Source organism: Bos grunniens, chromosome 13 (assembly GCF_055505025.1).
Source record: "Bos grunniens cultivar Pamir isolate PY7600 chromosome 13, Bosgru_T2T1.0, whole genome shotgun sequence".
Lineage (NCBI taxonomy): Eukaryota > Metazoa > Chordata > Mammalia > Artiodactyla > Bovidae > Bos > Bos grunniens.
The window spans coordinates 80,468,247-80,487,602 of NC_141177.1; the positions used below are offsets into that span (position 1 = coordinate 80,468,247).

General features: G+C 45.7%; 1 protein-coding gene across 13 annotated transcripts in view; it reads right to left on the bottom strand.

Annotated features, from left to right (window-relative positions):
- The window catches only part of SLX4IP (SLX4 interacting protein), a 220,663-nt gene that overhangs the window by 13,579 nt on the left and 187,728 nt on the right, over positions 1-19,356 (bottom strand). For all 13 annotated transcript variants that reach the window (XM_086335066.1, XM_086335069.1, XM_086335065.1 and 10 more), the window contains one exon: positions 14,191-14,279. In XM_086335066.1, coding sequence (XP_086191192.1) covers positions 14,191-14,279 — 89 coding nt within the window. The remainder of the gene's footprint in view (positions 1-14,190; positions 14,280-19,356) is intronic.

Sequence of the window (19,356 nt, forward strand, 5' to 3'; positions counted from 1 at the left end):
GGACGAGCAGCATGGCCAAGCGCTGCTCACCTGAGACTGTGGCTTCTGCTGGGAATGTCATGCTGCAGGCCCCCAGGATATCAGTGCCAGCCGAGGGGCACAGAGCCTGAAGGCCATGAGGTCAGGCACTGTGTGGGCACGAGTGTCACAGCCCACACCAGCCACACCGCCCACCTGCTGCCTGGAGCACAGGCCCCCCTCTCAGCCCCAGCTAGATGGTATGACAGAGCCGCCAAATGCTTGTGTCCAGGACTGTAAAACATCCTGCTAGGTATGAAGGCAATAATGGGAGAAGGGGAAGAAAAGACCCTCAGTGTTGTTAAGAACTTTTCTCACAGTAACACTTAATGTAGCAGTATGGTACTCGCAGTCTTTATCTTCTCAGACTTGGATCCATTTTCTCATGGTTTTATATACGAGTTTCTTCGGATTCTGTTTTATTTACTCCCAAATGAAAATAATTAACAACTCAACCAGGATATTTTAGAAGTAGGTAATTCATGGACTAGTAGAACATGCAGCCTAAGTTACAGTCATAACGTGGCTGTCTCTGAATTCCTCATAATCACATCTGCTGAGAATGGAACACCCAGAACCGATCAGACGGGCTCCGTGCTCCCGGGATGCGGGGTGGAGCACAGAGGCGAAGGGGACAGAGGCCAAGGAACGGACCCCTTGATGGCTGGTCCCAGAGCCGGTTCCTGAAGCCCCTTAGAGTTGGTTCACGATTGTGTAGGGAATTTAACCGCAGCGAGGTATATGAAGCACACTTTGGAAACTGGAAAGGACTGAACATGTTTTCTTGACGTTGTTGTGAAAGAAAATCTGATGCCTGCACAGACCACATGGGTTTATAAGAAGGTGAAGGATGCTTTCTATCTGTAGGAAGCTTAGGTGATTACAGTCCTTTTCCCACCCCTCACTGGGGCCTCACTGAGATTGACAGACAGGTTGTGTCCCTATTTGATGGCACGAGGCCCAAGCGGCTAAGTGTCTCGAGCCACACATCTAGCTGGGCCAGGACTGAGGAAGAAGGCCTGGTCCCCTACAGCACCCTCCCCATGTGCCCGGGGTCATCTGCTGTCCTGGTCACTATGTCACTGTGGTGTCCAGACAGGCCCTTTGTCTTCTCTGAGCATCAGTTTCCTCATCTACTTTTTTTTTTTAAGTGGGGGGATAATGATAGTTACACAGTGGGCACTCACCATCTCCTGGAAATGGATTTCTCTCTTAGGGAATCATGTCCCCAAGGTCCTTCTAATGTCCAGGCATTTCAGGAGGTCTCGTGTCCAAGCCTGACTCCAGAGGTGGGTCTGTGACCCAGGCCAGGCCAGTCGAGTCCAGAATTTGTGAGCCTCAGAGAGACACATGGACTGCTGGGGCCTGCTCTCTTCTGCCATGAACCTGGAGCCACCAGGACCACTACCACACACAGGCTGAGCATGTGTCAAACAGTGTGGAAGGCAGACCCAATGGATTGTGAGAAACAGTTCTGATGAAAGTCTGTGCCTCTGATCAACATACTCACAGTGTGGGCTTTTGAGGCACACGAGCCAAAAACCTTCCTTTTTTTCCTAACATTTAGTTAGCCTTCCTGTTCTTTGAAAACTAAAAGGTTTAAGGCTGATATAATCTCTTCTTGGGTTTGCTGCACAGAACAAGCTATTGTATGCAACAGCCCTTCACAAACAATAAAAGTCTTTTGCAAACAATTAAAAGCAGAGCAGGGACTTCCCTGTTGGTCCAGAGGTCAAGAATCCACCTGCCAATGCAGGGGACAGGGGCTGGATCCCTGGTCCAGGAAGATTCCACATGCGAAGGGGTAATGAAGCCTGTATGCTACAGTTACTTAGCCTGCATGCCTAGAGCCCATGCTCTGCAACAAGAGTAGACACTGCAATGAGAAGCTCACGGACTACAACGAGAGGCAAGCCCCCACTCACTGCAACACGAGAAAGCCTGTGCATAGCCATTAAGAACCAGTACAGCCAAAAATAAATTTTAAAAATTTCTTTTAAAAAGCAAAGCAAAAGTTATATCTTATTAGCTTATTTGGGGGGGCAAATACTAATATTAAAGTAATAAACAAACTACTTTCAGTTTTTCATGACTTTACAATAATAAAAGCACAAAGGAAAGTTATTCTTGTGTGATGCCTGATGAATTCCAAGTAGCCCAAGTAGAGCGTGAACTACGACAATGACTACAGCCTTGGACTACGATGCAACACGGCCATGTAGAAGCAATGGTCCTAAAATGAGGAAGAGGTCTGTCTCTCCCAAATTTCACTTCTAAGATTTTCTTACATTATTTGATATTTAATAAGTGAAGGCAGTGAAAAGGAAAAATCAGGTGGGATGGAGCAGTCATCAACAATGAAAAGAAACACAGGAATAGACATGGGTGCATTGACTCACTGGAACCACAGCAAACACAGGGAAATGAAGAGCAAAGTGTTATCTTCTGGATCCCACTGTGGCCAGCAGATGCTTTCTTTACATGTGATAATGGTGGAGGGCAGCTGTCCTGAGACGCTATAGAGAGAAGCACTTGGAGAGGGACCAGTCCTCCTGGGATGCCCCCCTGGCAGACACGCCCTCCTCCATCTCAGAGATGAGGACACTGACGACCATGAGGCCTTGTCATCAGCCTAGTTCCCACTGTGAGCGGGAAGCCTTTCTGCTTCAGCAGGCTCCTCTGGCCCCTGGTCCCTCTGCTTCTCTACCCTCACAAGAAAGGACACGTCTCTAAGGGGAAGAGGAGCACACGTTTGCTGATGATGTTGCCACTTGGGTTAACAGCAGACCCCCTAGCATTTTTTTAAAAAAATTTTAAATACTTTTTAAAAGTTCTCATGTCTTCTGAATTAATGACTATGAAGCTATCTTGTACAGACCTTTGGGAGTACCAATAAAATAGCTGCAAAGAATGCTAACCTGAAAATGAAATTAGTGAAAAAAAATCAAGGAAGTGATCTTGCAGGCAGTACACATTTCATAGGGATTTTCCAGTTTATACTTATCTAACCCTCGAGAGCCTAACGATAAATCCTAAACAACCTGGGGCCTTAGAGTTGAGTCTCTGGTGCCACACAAGTGTGACAAAATTTGGACGCTCGAGAAAATATGTAGGTTTGCAATCAGTGCTTCTTAAGAAGGGAGGGTGCTCATCGAGCACTCTGAAAACTAAAGGAGAGCTGTTATAGTTTCGCCAGAAAAACATAAAAATTCATCAGATCAGATCAGATCAGTCGCTCAGTCGTGTCCGACTCTTTGCAACCCCATGAATCGCAGCATGCCAGGCCTCCCTGTCCATCACCAACTCCCGGAGTTCACTCAGACTCACGTCCATCGAGTCAGCGATGCCATCCAGCCGTCTCATCCTCTGTCATCCCCTTCTCCTCTTGCCCCCAATCCCTCCCAGCATCAGAGTCCTTTCCAACGAGTCAACTCTTCGCATGAGGTGGCCAAAGTACTGGAGTTTCAGCTTTAGCATCATTCCTTCCAAAGAAATCCCAGGGTTGATCTCCTTTAGAATGGACTGGTTGGATCTCCTTGCAGTCCAAGGGACTCTCAAGAGTCTTCTCCAACATCACAGTTCAAAAGCATCAATTCTTCGGCGCTCAGCCTTCTTCACAGTCCAACTCTCACATCCATACGTGACCACTGGAAAAACCATAGCCTTGACTAGACGAACCTTTGTTGGCAAAGTAATGTCTCTGCTTTTGAATATGCTATCTAGGTTGGTCATAACTTTCCTTCCAAGGAGTAAACGTCTTTTAATTTCATGGGTACAATCACCATCTGCAGTGATTTTGGAGCCCAAGAAAATAAAGTCTGACACTGTTTCCACTGTTTCCCTACCTATTTCCCATGAAGTGATGGGACCAGATGCCATGATCTTCGTTTTCTGAATGTTGAGCTTTAAGCCAACGTTTTCACTCTCCACTTTCACCTTCATGAAGAGGCTCTTTAGTTCCTCTTCACTTTCTGCCATAAGGGTGGTGTCATCTGCATATCTGAGGTTATTGATATTTCTCCCGGCAATCTTGATTCCAGCTTGTGTTTCTTCCAGTCCAGCGTTTCTCCTGCATATAAGTTAAATGACCAGGGTGACAATATACAGCCTTGACGTACTCCTTTTCCTATTTGGAACCAGTCTGTTGTTCCATGTCCAGTTCTAACTGTTGCTTCCTGACCTGCATACAAATTTCTCAAAAGGCAGATCAGGTGGTCTGGTATTCCCATCTCTTCCAGAATTTTCCACAGTTGATTGTGATCCACACAGTCAAAGGCTTTGGCATAGTCAATAAAGCAGAAATAGATGTTTTTGTGGAACTCTCTTGCTTTTTCCATGATCCAGCGGATGTTGGCAATTTGATCTCTGGTTCCGCTGCCTTTTCTAAAACCAGATTGAGCATCAGGAAGTTCACATTTCACATATTGCTGAAGCCTGGCTTGGAGAATTTTAAGCATTACTTTACTAGCGTGTGGCTGTGACGGGCGTGCTAAAGAGCAGGCGGCTGCGACGGGTGCGCTAAAGCCCAGGCGGCTGCGACGGGTGCGCTAAGCGCGGCTGAGAGGAGTTACCCCATGTCTGAGGTCAGGGGCAGCGGCCGACAGTGCCAGACTGTGACGGCGCAGGAACGGCCGAGAGGAGCTACCCCACGTCCAAGGTCGGGGCGGGGGGGGCGGTGCCCGAGAGGAGATATCCAGCGTCTGAGGTCAGGGGCGGCGACAAGAGGAGTTACCCCGCGTCCGAGGTCAGGGGCAGCGGCTGGGAGGAGATACCCCACGCCCCTAAGCCCGAGGCTAGGGGCGGCGGGCGGGAGGAGATACCCCACGCCCCTAAGCCCGAGGCCAGGGGCAGCAGCTGGGAGGAGCAACCCCATGCCAGAGGCCAGGGGCAGTGACCAGGAGGACCAACCCCACGCCGTGGCTGCGTGGGCACACGAGGGCCTAGAGGAGCTATCCTACGTTGAAGGTCAGGAAGGGCGGCGGTGAGGAGATACCCCTCATCCAAGGTAAGGAGCATTGGCTGCGCTTTGCTGGAGCAGCTGTGAAGAGATACCCCACGCCCAAGGTAAGAGAAACCCAAGTAAGATGGTAGGTGTTGCAAGAGGGCATCAGAGGGCAGACACACTGAAACCATACTCACAGAAAACTAGTCAATCTAATCACACTAGGACCGCAGCCTTGTCTAACTCAATGAAACTAAGCCATGCACGTGGGGCAACCCAAGGTGGGCAGGTCATGGTGGAGACATCTGACAGAATGTGGTCCACTGGAGAAGGGAATGGCAAACCACTTCAGTATTCTTGCCTTGAGAACCCCATGAACAGTATGAAAAGGCAAAATGGTAGGATACTGAAAGAGAAACTCCCCAGGTCAGTAGGTGCCCAATATGCTACTGAAGATCAGTGGAGAAATAACTCCAGACAGAATGATGGGATGGAGCCAAAGTAAAAACAATACCCAGCTGTGGATGTGACTGGTGATAGAAGCAAGGTCCGATGCTGTAAAGAGCAATATTGCATAGGAACCTGGAATGTCAGGTCCATGAATCAAGGCAAATTGGAAGTGGTCAAACAAGAGATGGCAAGAGTGAATGTCGACATTCTAGGAATCAGCGAACTGAAATGGACTGGAATGGGTGAATTTAACTCAGATGGCCATTATATCTACTACTGTGGGCAGGAATCCCTCAGAAGAAATGGAGTAGCCATCATGGTCAACAAAAGAGTCCGAAATGCAGTACTTGGATGCAATCTCAAAAACGACAGAATGATCTCTGTTCGTTTCCAAGGTAAACCATTCAATATCACAGTAATCCAAGTCTATGCCCCAACCAGTAACGCTGAAGAAGCTGAAGTTGAATGGTTCTATGAAGACCTACAAGACCTTTTAGAACTAACACCCAAAAAAGATGTCCTTTTCATTATAGGGGACTGGAATGCAAAAGTAGGAAGTCAAGAAACACCTGGAGTAACAGGCAAATTTGGCCTTGGAATATGGAATGAAGCAGGGCAAAGACTAATAGAGTTTTGCCAAGAAAATGCACTGGTCATAAAAATTCATATCCCCCTTTAAAAAAAAATTCAGATGATTCATGAATCAGAGGTTAATAATGCCCAGTTTAAAAGTTGAAGGGAAACAGCTGTGAAAAATAGAAACTTAATGGCAATCACCCCGGCAGAACTACCCTACCTCTTATTCAAAAATACCTTCCCGCACAGAAGCCTGGGGCTGCAAACTGCCAGCACCCGCAGGAAGGTCACCAGTCCTTCATTGGTGGTGGTTATCTTTACCCTAGCGTCTCCTGTGGCCGAGCAGGTGGGTCTGGACAGGATGGGAGAGGAAAGAGGTGAGGAAACGCTCAGGACAGCGGGCGGGTGGCAGGCCTGGCCAGCGAGGCCCACTACAAGCCTGGCTGTTGGTGGGAAAGAGGCGTGAGAGCCTGAGCAAAGCCATTAGATGACTGTCTCATTTCACAATTCTGCTCAGAGCTGGCCCTCTGCCCAGGGATACAGAAGGAACAGCTCTTCCCATCTCCCTCGAACAGACAGTGAGACCCCCTTTCCAAGTCTCCAATCTCATGATAGCAACGGCTTCTGTGGACAAGTCTGGGAACCTCGCCCCACATACAGCCTTGCTTGCTTGGGAAAGGAAGCACCGAATTCTAAATCATCTGTTTACTAATGAACGTTCCCGACAGGATCCCCTTGCACGTCGTCTCGGTCTGTGCTCTCTCACAGTGGGTGTTCTAGGGGCTGTGTGCACTTTTAGGAACCCAGCCTGAAAAATCTGCTGTTTCCCAACTCCTCTGCACCTTAGAGCAGTGGCCAGGTCCTTCCTCCAAAGCAGCGTCTCACTGGGAGTCTACTGGCAGCTACTGGAAAGAAAGGCATTTTAAGTGGGTGGTCTCTTCTCTCCCTCCTCCCCCTGTGGATGGTGGTGAGCAGAGCTCCCACAGGAGGTCACAAGTTTATGCTTTTGCTGTGTCCCTCTGTCCATCACCGACTTGCTGGCTAAACGAGGATGTGTCACTTAACTCTCTGGTACGTTAGTTTTTATAGCAGCAAAATGATGCTGGGTTGGCAAATGAGATGAAAAATAAGAACTGAGCTTCTTCAGAAGCTCACTAGCACAGAGGGTAAGGTGTTTAGCTCTTTGCTAATCTGGTATTGTTGTTGTTCAGTCGCTAAGTTATGTCTGATTCTTTGTGACCCCATGGACTGACTACAGCATGCTAGGCTTCCCAGTCCTTCACTATCTCCCAGAACTTGCACAAACTCATGTCCATCAAGTTGATGATGCCATCCAACCATCTCATCCTCTGTCATTCCCTTCTCCTGTGCTCAATCTTTCCCAGCATCAGGGTCTTTCCCACTGAATCAGCTCTTTGCATCAGATGGCCAAAGTATTGGAGCTTCGGTTTCATCATCAGTCCTTCCAATGGATATTCAGGGTTGATTTCCTTTAGGATTAACTGATTTTATCTCCTTGGTGTCTAAGGGACTCTCAACAACCCTGTCCAACACCACAGTTTGAGAGCATCAACCTTTGGGTGCTCAGCCTTCTTTATGGCTCAACTATCACATCCATACATGACTCCTAGAAAAACCATAGCTTTGACTATATGGACTTTTGTTGGTAAAGTAATGTCTCTGCCTTTTAATACGCTGTCTAGGTTTGTCATAGCTTTGCTTCAAGGAGTAAGCGTCTTTTAATTTCATCTAGCATTAATGGCACTTAAATGAGCTCTTCTTCAGGTTAAGAATAGGAAGAATGGTGGACGGGAATGATGAGATGATGATGGTGATGATAATTACTACTGCATCAGCACTTTAGAATTTACAAGACACTTTTATATTCATCGTTTCACTTGCATGGCAGGCATCACTTTTACTTCTTTTTTTTTTGACTGCCTGGGTCTTTGTTGCAGCACGCAGGCTTCTTCAGTTGTGCCACCAGGGCTCAGTAGTTGTAGGGCACAGTCTTAGTTGCCCTAAGGCATACGGGATCTCAGTTCCCCGACCAGGGATTGAACCTGAGTCCCCTGCACTGGAAGGAGGATTCTAACACTGGACCAGGGAAGTCCCGGGCATCATTTTACTTCTGCTTAACAAATCCCAAGAAGCCAAATGCTTTGTCCAAGGTCATCAAGTGAGCGAGGGGAGAGGTGGTGGTCAAAGTCAGGTCCCCATTTCACTTGTTTTATTCCCTGTCATGTTTTTCCTAAGTCAATCAATCATCTAAGTGGTCATCAAAGGGAGACAATAGGTTTCTCAGAAGGAAAGGTACATGATGGGGCAAAGGCACAAAGGATCAGGGGGCATAGACACAGCCTATTCTAACTACCCTTTTGATCTTCCCCATTCTATCTACCCTCTCTAACTATTCTAACCAAGCCAATTTCTACGCTAAATTATCTATCCTTCCTGTTCTAACTCGGCCAAGGGCAGATTCCTTTGGAGGGCTGGAAATAGGGGACAGGAGACAACTCATTAACAAACACTGCTGGCTAACTGTTTGGGAGAATTTTATTATTAGGAAAGGAGAACAAAAGATCAGGCTACTGGAACATACAAGCAAAGGATAGCCCTGCCCTGTCGCTAAGTCGTGTCTGACTCTTTGCGAAACCATGGACTGTAGCCTACCAGGCTCCTCTGTCCATGGGATTTTGCAGGCAATAGTACTGGAGTGGATTGCCATTTCCTTCTCCAGGGGATCTTCCCAACTCAGGGATCGAACCCGGGTCTCCCGCATTGTAGACAGACGCTTTACCGTCTGAGCCACCAGGGAAGTCCCATACCAACAAAGGATAGCTCATCTTTAAAAAAAAAAATGATATTCCATGAGAAAAAGCTTTCTTATGGTCTCTGTCATTGTCTAAAAAAACTATTGTAGACAGACCAGACCAACCAAGAGCATCTTCATCCCCCAACACACAGCATTTCCATTAGGATCATTCCCTTGCCAATCCACAGAAGCGCAGGACAGGTGTGTGATGGATGCTGCTATAGTTCCCATCCTTATCCGGCCCATCCACAGGCCCTGTCGAGGACACAGACATCTACCAAGCAGCAAAAATGACATGTGATTGAAAAGAAAATGATAAACTCACTGAAAGTTATTTTCCTTACTATGTAAGAAGTTTTTATATAGTAAGAAGTTTGTGAAATACAAAAATACCAATAGAAAAATGGACATAAACACACAATTCACAAATGAATGGGTCCTGTTAACTAAATACAGACCAACCTCAGTTATCAAGTATGAAGTATAGAGGAGTGCAGACTAGGTCATTAACAGAAGCTATCTTTGGGTTGGGAGTTATGGGTAATTTTTACTTTCTTTGTATATGTTTTGATTCTGAAATTTTTTGTACAGTGAACATGTACAATTTTGGTAAGCTGTTATTAAGTAAAAAACCAACTTCAAAACACTGTGGGAAATGTGAAATATGGAAATTACCTCTTCCCACTCAAGGAAAATTTCCTAGTGCTACATGAATCTCTTGTTAATGGCTTCCATATAATTTACCACTAGCACTGTTTAGGAAATACAAGAAGAAGAATGGATTCTTAAAGTCTATGATACAGTAAGAAAAACATAGAAAAATCATCCACTACTTATTAATTTTTTGGTATTAAAAAAGAGTTCCTTTCTTGAATGATCTGTTTTAAACTTATATGGAAGTTTGCTCATGAAAGTTAAAGAATTCTGTTGTTGGGTTATGAAGTTAGTACACAAATTCTTTTATTTCTTCTATAAGGAGATCAAACTAGTCAATCCTAAAGGAAATCAATCCTGAATATTCATTTGGAAGGACTGATGCTGAAGCTGAAGCTCCAATACTTTGGCCACCTGATGCGAAGAGCTGATTCACTGGAAAAGACCCTGATTGCTGGGAAAGATTGAAGGCAGAAGAAGGGGACGACATGGATGGCATCACTGACTCGATGGACATGAGTCTGAGCAAATTCCAGGAGATAGTGAAGGACAGGGAAGCCTGGCATGCTGCAGTCTACGGGGTCACAAAGAGTTGGACATGACTTAGTGATTGAACATCAACAACAAAAAATTCAGGACTAAAATGTTTCAATTTCTATTTATCTTTCCTAAGATTAAAATATAATCCTCCCCTGAATTTTTTTTCCAATCTCAACTTTTAAAGCTACAAGTCAAGTGCTCTTTTGTGTAAAATTATTTTGTGATTTTTATTTAGATGTATTTTCATCCACTTTTTCTGGTAGAAACAGTGTGAGAAAGGATTTTTGATATACTCAGATACTCTCTCCCTTGACTGACAGGAGGACTAAGGCCCACCGAGGTTCAGTTACTCACAACTGAGAAATAGGACAGCCAGGCTAAAAATAACCCAGGCAAGGGCAGTTTATTGCTTCTTTAGACTCATTTTCACTTCAATTTTATACTCATAAACTAGATGGAGTGTTCTTTAAGATTGAACGATAGTTTAGTGCTTAACTATTGTCCCTTGTCGGGCATGCCAGCAACCCTTCCACTGAGAGGATGCTCTGGCGAGGGGTAGTGCTTTCTGAAGACTCCTGGCAGATGCTTTCACAGCTTGGTCACATGTCAAAGGAAGGTGAGGAAGACAGCCTAAACATCTTAGCGCCCACATCTACTTTTCTGCAGCACTAGTATTAAACACCATTTTTAAATTTCCCAAAGAATCACAGGTTTTTACAGCTTAGGTTTAAAAGAAAATAAGACTTTTGAACTTTCCTTCTGAATTGTAGAGAGGGGCCAAATGAACCATTAAGGTACAGAATGGATACGCCTTAAAAAAAAAGGGAGGCTCTACCTAAATTAAAATTTTTGGGTCGCCAGATCACCTTCACAGCCCTTGATCTGCAAGACTGTAAGCTCCTTGAGGGCAAGAATGATTTCTTTCTTTTTCTTTGTTTCCGCAGTGCCTGCCAGAGTTCCTGGCACAGAGTCAGCACTCAGCAAATTATGTTAGAATGTGATGGTAAGAACAGATGGGAAGGGCCACCAGAGACTAGGAGTGGCTGTAACCAACGCTCTGTGAGACAGCAGCTTTGTGCTGACTCTGAAATGTCCCAGATCCAGATGGGTCTGTGATTATTTACACAATAAACTTATTACTTTGGAAAGTAAAGTTATGGCTTCAGTTATTATTGGTTATTTCCCTTAATAAAGGAATAATAAAAATGAGAAATAATTTTGACTTTCCCAAAGGTTCCCAGGCTTTACATCAGAGAAAGCAGTCTTGACACAGGGACTTGGGTTTGTAAATATGCAAGACAACATTGCTGAGCTTCCTGCTGTTCATATTTTTAAGAAAAAGAAGGTGGGGGAAAAGCAAAACTTTGAAACTAAAGGTAAAAACTGCAAAAGGACCCACTTCTAGCAATAGTTCCAAAACTGAGACTATAAGGGCTTCGAGATTTCTTATGAGAAACTGTAGTAAGAAAAATACAGTGACTCATCCCGTAATCATGCCCTTTCTTCCCAAAGTACACAGCACGATTCCCACATCCCTGGCACAAGGGCACTCGGGACAGAGCTATTGCAACACGGAGCGCCTCCCCGCATGGGGCCCTCGTGCAGGGCGGGAGACAGACCTTCCCAGTGCTGGGCAGCGGCGTGGCTGCACTCACTCGGCCCCCAAAGATGGGGCGCTCCCTGGGTGCTCCTTCGTCTGGCACGGCTGCTCTCTTGGGCTGCCCTGCATCCAGGCGGAGCAGCTCTGAACAGACGCTCCCAGGTTTTCCAGCCAGTCATCACTTCAACACTGAAGATCCGATAGGAAAAGAGGAAAGGGGTAGGAGGAAGCAACCTCTACTTGGGGCCACAGCACAAGTAAGGCGGCCAGGCTCTGCCCGGTGCCCACTCTCCCCCGCCACTTCTGCAGCTGGGGAAGAGGGAGCGAAGTCAACAGTTACCGGACAAATGATTGATGTTCTTCCCCAAAACGGCTCCAATACGCCAGTCAGGAAGCCCACTCCCAGGCCTCCCCTAGTTCCTGGAAAGTAACTACTGAGAGAAACGAGATGGATCTGGCCCTGGGGCGAGTGTCCCTGTGAACGGATAAAATGATCCAAAGCTTTAAGGGACAAAGGAAGTTCAAGGGCTAGTCAGAGGAGGGCCAGACCCCACAGGCGTCTACCAGCAGGAGGCCATCCTGGCAGGGAAAGGTGTTCTTTGATCTTCACGTAGCCGGACGGGACGGGAGGGCTCTGCAGAGGCCAAGCGTCAGGGAGGACTGACTCGGAGGCACCTGGGACGGAAGGACTAGGGTCTTGGCTGGATGGGGCATTTGTGGGTGACAGGGCCCCCTGCTTGACTTGGGTGTGCTATTATTCCTGGAGCAGGCGCTGAAAGGAAACGGGGGACAGGACCATGAGGAGGGGCTGCACAGGTGGGCTGGACACACAGAGAGGGGCTCGGAGGTGCCAGGGATTGAAGCTGCCCCGTCAGTGCCCAGCATTAGCTGACCGAGGGAAGTGTGCATGTGAAGGATGGTCAGAGGTGGGGACAAGGGAAGCTGAAGGCTGACCACAGCTAAAGGGAAGCATGCAAAACAGTGAAAAAGCCTCAAGATGGAAATGGCACTTTTCTCATAAGCTGACTTGGTGAGCTACCAGTGTTATCCCTGGATATCAGAACATTTCGAAGATAAGAAAACGGAACTGGCTTGTGCAAAACGCTCAGACCAGTCAACTTTTCATAATGAAAATTCTTCACATTTAGGAAGTCCTCCAGATTATAAGATTTATATGACAGCAGCTATAGAAAGCTTACATCTGTACAAATACCAGTGCCCCTAAGGAGGATGATATTTCATTTGTATGGAGATGTTGTAACTCATCCTTAATAATTTAAAATATTAAGTATTAATATTACATGTCATACAAGATCTAATTTTTTCTGTATTCTATCTGAAAACAGTAATACTTTGTGGTACAATTGTCTTCTCGAACCACAAATCACTGTTTTCATTGGTCTGAGAATCAGTTAAGCTATATTACATTACAGTTGTTTGCCAGCAGCATTATTACTTTAGTATTTGTTAATTTACTAAAATAATTCAACATTCTAGAAATGCTTCTGAAATAAACTTTTAACACTTGTCACTAGATGTGCTTCATTTATTGCACTTAATGTGTATACTTAAGAGTTTAGCTGCTAGATGGAATAAGTGCCTCATTGCATTTTCTGAAGGGCTCACCTGTTCTGGACAAAGGTATCTAAATTTAAATATGAATCCTCAGAAGACTCTTCTTGGGTCTCTGTTCAGCCTTCTAGTCTCTAAAACACTTTTCTTATGTATTTATTTAAGATGAGATAAGAAGCTGGTTTTGGACCATGAGGGCCAAATTTCAAATGGATTAAAAGATAACAAACATAAGGGGTAATCTAATATCCCCACAAATTATTTTAGAAGCATAATAATCATGACATATATCATGTCCAGGTTCAAGGTCTGCTAGACGCTTTTTCCTTTTTGTTAAAGTTTCAAGTCACAAGTCCAAAAATATGAAAAACAAAAATTGGTACAGAGGTAAGCTCAGACAGATTGGGCTGTGACTGCAGCAAGACACACACACACACACCCCACGGAGACTCTCAAATGTATGTGCTAAGCTTAAAAGACAAGGCTGTAAGCTATAACATTAGGAGTGAATTTTCAGAATCTACTTGTCTGCATAAAGAGCTCTGCTGAAACAGAAATAAGATTGACGGAGCTCAAAATTGAGCACAAGAAAAGAGAGGGAAAACAAATCCTATCAGCTAAGAAACAGCACATTGGGGAAAAGTACTGGTTTCCATGAAAATGTCAGTGATTCACCATGGAATAGAATTCAAAAGCCACTGACCCCAATGAAAGCTTCCAGTGGAAACATGTGGATTTTCCTCACTTCATTTAAAGAATGCTTTATATTTCATTTAAATACTATCAGAAGCATTTTCACGGTTTTTGTAGTATGTGCTTTCTCATTTTATGTTGCTATACTACTGATCACGCTAAATTCTCAAGAAGTCTTCAGGAAAAAAAGAGCATATCAATGAATCAATATTATCACGCAAAATAGGATATTTTTGGTTCCTTAAAACATGCATTGAGGGCTCAACAGTTCTATTTATTACAGTAACTTTTCATTCAAGCAGATTTGCTTATAGAGTTCTTAATACATACCAAATCTTCACTCTGACTTGCCGAAAGATCACGACTGAATGCAAGCTGACTTACACAGACCACAAACCTGTCGGGAAACACTTGCAGTTCTGTACAAAAGGAAAGAAATCACATCACTCGAGGTATCAAAAGACTTTGAACACAGAAATGCTTGGTCCAAGAATTCTGCCTTACACTGATAAGCATGTACGTATCAGACACGTGTCTTTTCCCCTCCCCTCCTTCCAGGGTTTGCCATCAACAGCACAGGACAAGCACAAAGCTCCAGGGGCAGAGGAGGAGGCTGCAGATGGATCCACCTGAGCCCCTGGACCATGGTATCCCTAGAAAGCCCCAGGCACCCAGGGCCATCACAGCTTTCCTCCTGGGTCAGTTTGCTGTTTTCTGTTCAGACTCACATTTGGGAGACAGGATCAACATTTACTGCTGAGTGTTCAGACATACACAGGAAGAGGGAGGAAATCTGAAAACACACCTTGTCAGTGTTCTTGCTAGTTTCCCTCTCCCCTCTTCAGTCACCTGGCTTTGGAGAGGTTCCCTAGGCTGCAGGGCAAATTCCCAGTCTGAACCAGGCTATGAAAATAGCAGTGTTGGAGATTAGGAATTAATGATCATTCTTAAGGAAACAGTTAAATGTGCAATAGAAGGACTTCCCTGGGGGGTCTAGTGGTTAAGAATCTGCCTGCCAGTGGAAGAGATGTGGGTTCAATGCCTGGTCCAGGAAGACTGCACATGTGGTGTGGCAGCTAAGCACGTGCACTACAACTATTGAGCCTGTGCTCTCGAGTCCATAAGCCTGAACTCCTGAAGCCTGCTCTGAGCCTGTGCTCTGCCACAAAAGAAGCCACTGCAGTGAGAAGCCTGGTACACCGCAACTAGAGAGTAGCTTCCCCTCGCCACAACTAGAGAAAGACTGCGCACAGCAAAGACCCAGCGCAGCCAGAAACAATAAAATAAATTTTAAAAGATGTGCAATAGGAAAGCCGGTCCAACTATACCACAGTCGCAACGACCTATGATTACAATTTCTTAAAGCAAAACCACTGACTTCCGGGTGGGGAAGGTGAAATGAATCACAGAACCAGACTCCTCAACATTCAATGAAAGGATGATTGAATAGTAAATGTGCCTGCTTCTCCGTCTGTCTGTCCATCTCTCTATTCATCCACGCAGCCCCCATGGACCTCTGGGGTGATGTCTGGAGTGACGTTTAGCCCATGTTAACAGTGAATATTCTGGGGTGGGGGATAGGGAGTGGGAGGGTCTTCTCTTCCCCCTTTTCTTACTTGGATCTTCCTGGTGGCTCAGACGGTACAGTGTCTGCCTGCAATGTGGGAGACCTGGGTTCGATTCCTGGGTCGGGAAGATCCCCTGGATAAGGAAATGGCAACCCACTCCAGCACTCTTGCCTGGAAAATCCCATGGACGGAGAAGCCTGATAGGCTACAGTCCATGGGGTCACAAAGAGTCAGACATGACTGAGCGACTTCACTTCACTTCACTGGCTGAACTGGAGAAGGAAATGGCAACCCACTCCAGTATTCTTGCCTGGGAAATCCCATGGACAGAGGAGACTGGAAGACTATAGTCCATGGGGTCGCAGAAGAGTCAGACATGACTCAGCGCCTAAACAACTGCCTCAGTGTTTGTATAATACACATGTATCGTATTTACAACGGAAAGAAAGCTAATTGTTTCTAAAAGGGAAAGCCTTCCTTTTAGATGTAACCAATTTTTATTATTCTGAGTCATGAAAGTGAAGCCTTTTACATACAATGCACACTGCCCACAAGAAATGTCAGTGGGAGGGCCCTGAGACAGAGACAGAGAACAGGCGTGAAAGTGTCAGTTACGCAGACACATGACTCCTGCACAGTCAGTGCCTCAACCACTTGGAGAGGCTAAATTACATCAAAATGATGTTCTGGGATCCACTCTCTCCTCACCTGCTGTCTCCTTGGGGGTCGCCTTCTCTCCTCCAACTCATTCTACTTGGGGCAAGTGGGTTAGCAGTTTCAACAACAGCTCCGCTTACCCTGCTCAGAACCCTGCCCTGGTGCTTCACAGCTCACCACAAGACGTGCAGCTGCTCAGTCTCTGCAACTGGGGCCTGACATGCTGTTCTGTTTCTCCCTTTTGGTCCTCAGGCAGAAACCCCCACTGCAGGGGGCTTGGGTGTGTTTAACCTCTGACCCCACATGGACGCTTTGGGCTTCCCTTGGGGCTCAGCTGGCAAAGAATCCGCCTGCAATGCTGGAGACCTGGATTCCATCCCTGGGTTGGGAAGATCCCCTGGAGAAGGGAAAGGTTACCCACTCCAGTATTCTGGCCTGGAGAATTCCATGGACTGTATAGTCCATTGGGTCGCAAAGAGTCGGACACGACTGAGTGACTTTCACTTTCACTACATGGATGCTTTATCTGGCTAGGTAACTATAGATGGGACACTGAAAAGGCAGAAAAACAAAGTTAACAAAGCAGTTAATATTTATTCACTAATGCTTAGAACATCTTATTGAGATAAGTGATAACCAGTCTGTTTCCGGCTTTCTGGAAAGGGAAATGAAGCCACAGAATTCATTATTTGTACTTCCTCTCCCAACATGACAATCTTGAAATACAGTAGCTCATCAGTGAATCAGAACCAGAATTCAAGAGACCTCCCTAAGCCCCCCAAAGCAGGGGCCCAGGTTCAATCCCTGGTCAGGAAACTAGCTCCCACATGCCACAACTAAGGCCCAGCACAGCTAAAAAAATAAATAAATAAAATAGTTTTTTAAAAAAAGAACTAGAATTCAAAATTGCCAGTTCTATCAAATGAGGAGCCCATACCTGAAGGGTGGCAACCAAGAGGAGTTACCCTATGTCTGAGGTCAGGGGCAGCGGCCGAGAGTACCAGACTGCGATGGCACAGGAACGGCCGAGAGGAGCTACCCTGCGTTCAAGCTCAGCGGGGGAGGCCGAGAGGAGATACCCAGTGTCCGAGGTCAGGGGGCGACGAGAGGAGATACTCCACGCTCCAAACCCGAGGCCAGGGGCAGCGGCCAGGAGGAGCAACCCCATGCCCGAGGCCAGGGGTGGTGGCCAGGAGGACCAACCACATGTCCAAGGAGCCGTGGCTGCGCGGGCGCAGGAGGTCCTAGAGGAGCTACCCCACGTTGAAGGTCAGGAAGGGTGGCAGTGAGGAGATACCCCTCGTCCAAGGTGAGGAGCAATGGCTGCGCTTTGCTGGAGCAGTCGTGAAGAGATACCCCACGCCCAAGGTAAGAGAAACCCAAGTAAGACAGTAGGTGTTGCAAGAGGGCATCAGAGGGAAAACACACTGAAACCATACTCACAGAAAACTAGTCAATCTAATCACACTAGGATCACAGCCTTGTCTAACTCAATGAAACTAAGCCATGCCCATAGGGCAACCCAAGGTGGGCAGGTCATGGTGGAGAGATTTGACGGAATGTGGTCCACTGGAGAAGGGAATGGCAAACCACTTCAGTATTCTTGCCTTGAGAACCCCATGAACAGTATGAAAAGGCAAAATGATAGGATACTGAAAGAGAAACTCCCCAGGTCAGTAGGTGCCCAATATGCTACTGAAGATCAGTGGAGAAATAACTCGAGAAAGAATGAAGGTATGGAGCCAAAGCAAAAACAATACCCAGCTGTGGATGTGACTGGTGATAGAAGCAAGGTCCGATGCTGTAAAGAGCAATATTGCATAGGAACCTGGAATGTCAGGTCCATGAATCAAGGCAAATTGGAAGTGGTCAAACAAGAGATGGCAAGAGTGAATGTCGACATTCTAGGAATCAGCGAACTGAAATGGACTGGAATGGGTGAATTTAACTTAGATGGCCATTATATCTACTACTGCAGGCAGGAATCCCTCAGAAGAAATGGAGTAGCCATCATGGTCAACAAAAGAGTCCGAAATGCAGTACTTGGATGCAATCTCAAAAACGACAGAATGATCTCTGTTCGTTTCCAAGGCAAACCATTCAATATCACAGTAATCCAAGTCTATGCCCCAACCAGTAACGCTGAAGAAGCTGAAGTTGAACAGTTCTATGAAGACCTACAAGACCTTTTAGAACTAACACCCAAAAAAGATGTCCTTTTCATTATAGGGGACTGGAATGCAAAAGTAGGAAGTCAAGAAACACCTGGAGTAACAGGCAAATTTGGCCTTGGAATACAGAAAGAAGCAGGGCAAAGACTGATAGAGTTTTGCCAAGAAAATGCACTGGTCATAACAAACACCCTCTTCCAACAACACAAGAGAAGACTCTATACATGGACATCACCAGAAGGTCAACACCAAAATCAGACTGATTATATTCTCTGCAGCCAAAGATGGAGAAGCTCTATACAGTCAGCAAAAACAAGACCAGGAGCTGACTGTGGCTCAGACCATGAACTCCTTATTGCCAAATTCAGACTTAAATTGAAGAAAGTAGGGAAAACCCCTAGACCATTCAGGTATGACCTAAATCAAATCCCTTATGATTATACAGTGGAAGTGAGAAATAGATTTAAGGGCCTAGATCTGATAGATACAGTGCCTGATGAACTATGGACTGAGGTTTGTGACATTGTACAGGAGACAGGGATCAAGACCATTCCCATGGAAAAGAAATGCAAAAAAGCAAAATGGCTGTCTGGGGAGGCCTTACAAATAGCTGTGAAAAGAAGAGAAGTGAAAAGCAAAGGAGAAAAGGAAAGATATAAACATCTGAATGCAGAGTTCCAAAGAATAGCAAGAAGAGATAAGAAAGCCTTCTTCAGCGATCAATGCAAAGAAATAGAGGAAAACAACAGAATGGGAAAGACTAGGGATCTCTTCAAGAAAATCAGAGATACCAAAGGAATATTTCATGCAAAGATGAGCTCGATAAAGGACAGAAATGGTATGAACCTAACAGAAACAGAAGATATTAAGAAGAGATGGCAAGAATACACAGAAGAACTGTACAAAAAAGATCTTCACGACCCAGATAATCACGATGGTGTGATCACTGACCTAGAGCCAGACATCCTGGAATGTGAAGTCAAGTGGGCCTTAGAAAGCATCACTACGAACAAAGCTAGTGGAGATGATGGAATTCCAGTTGAGCTATTCCAAATCCTGAAAGATGATGCTGTGAAAGTCCTGCACTCAATATGCCAGCA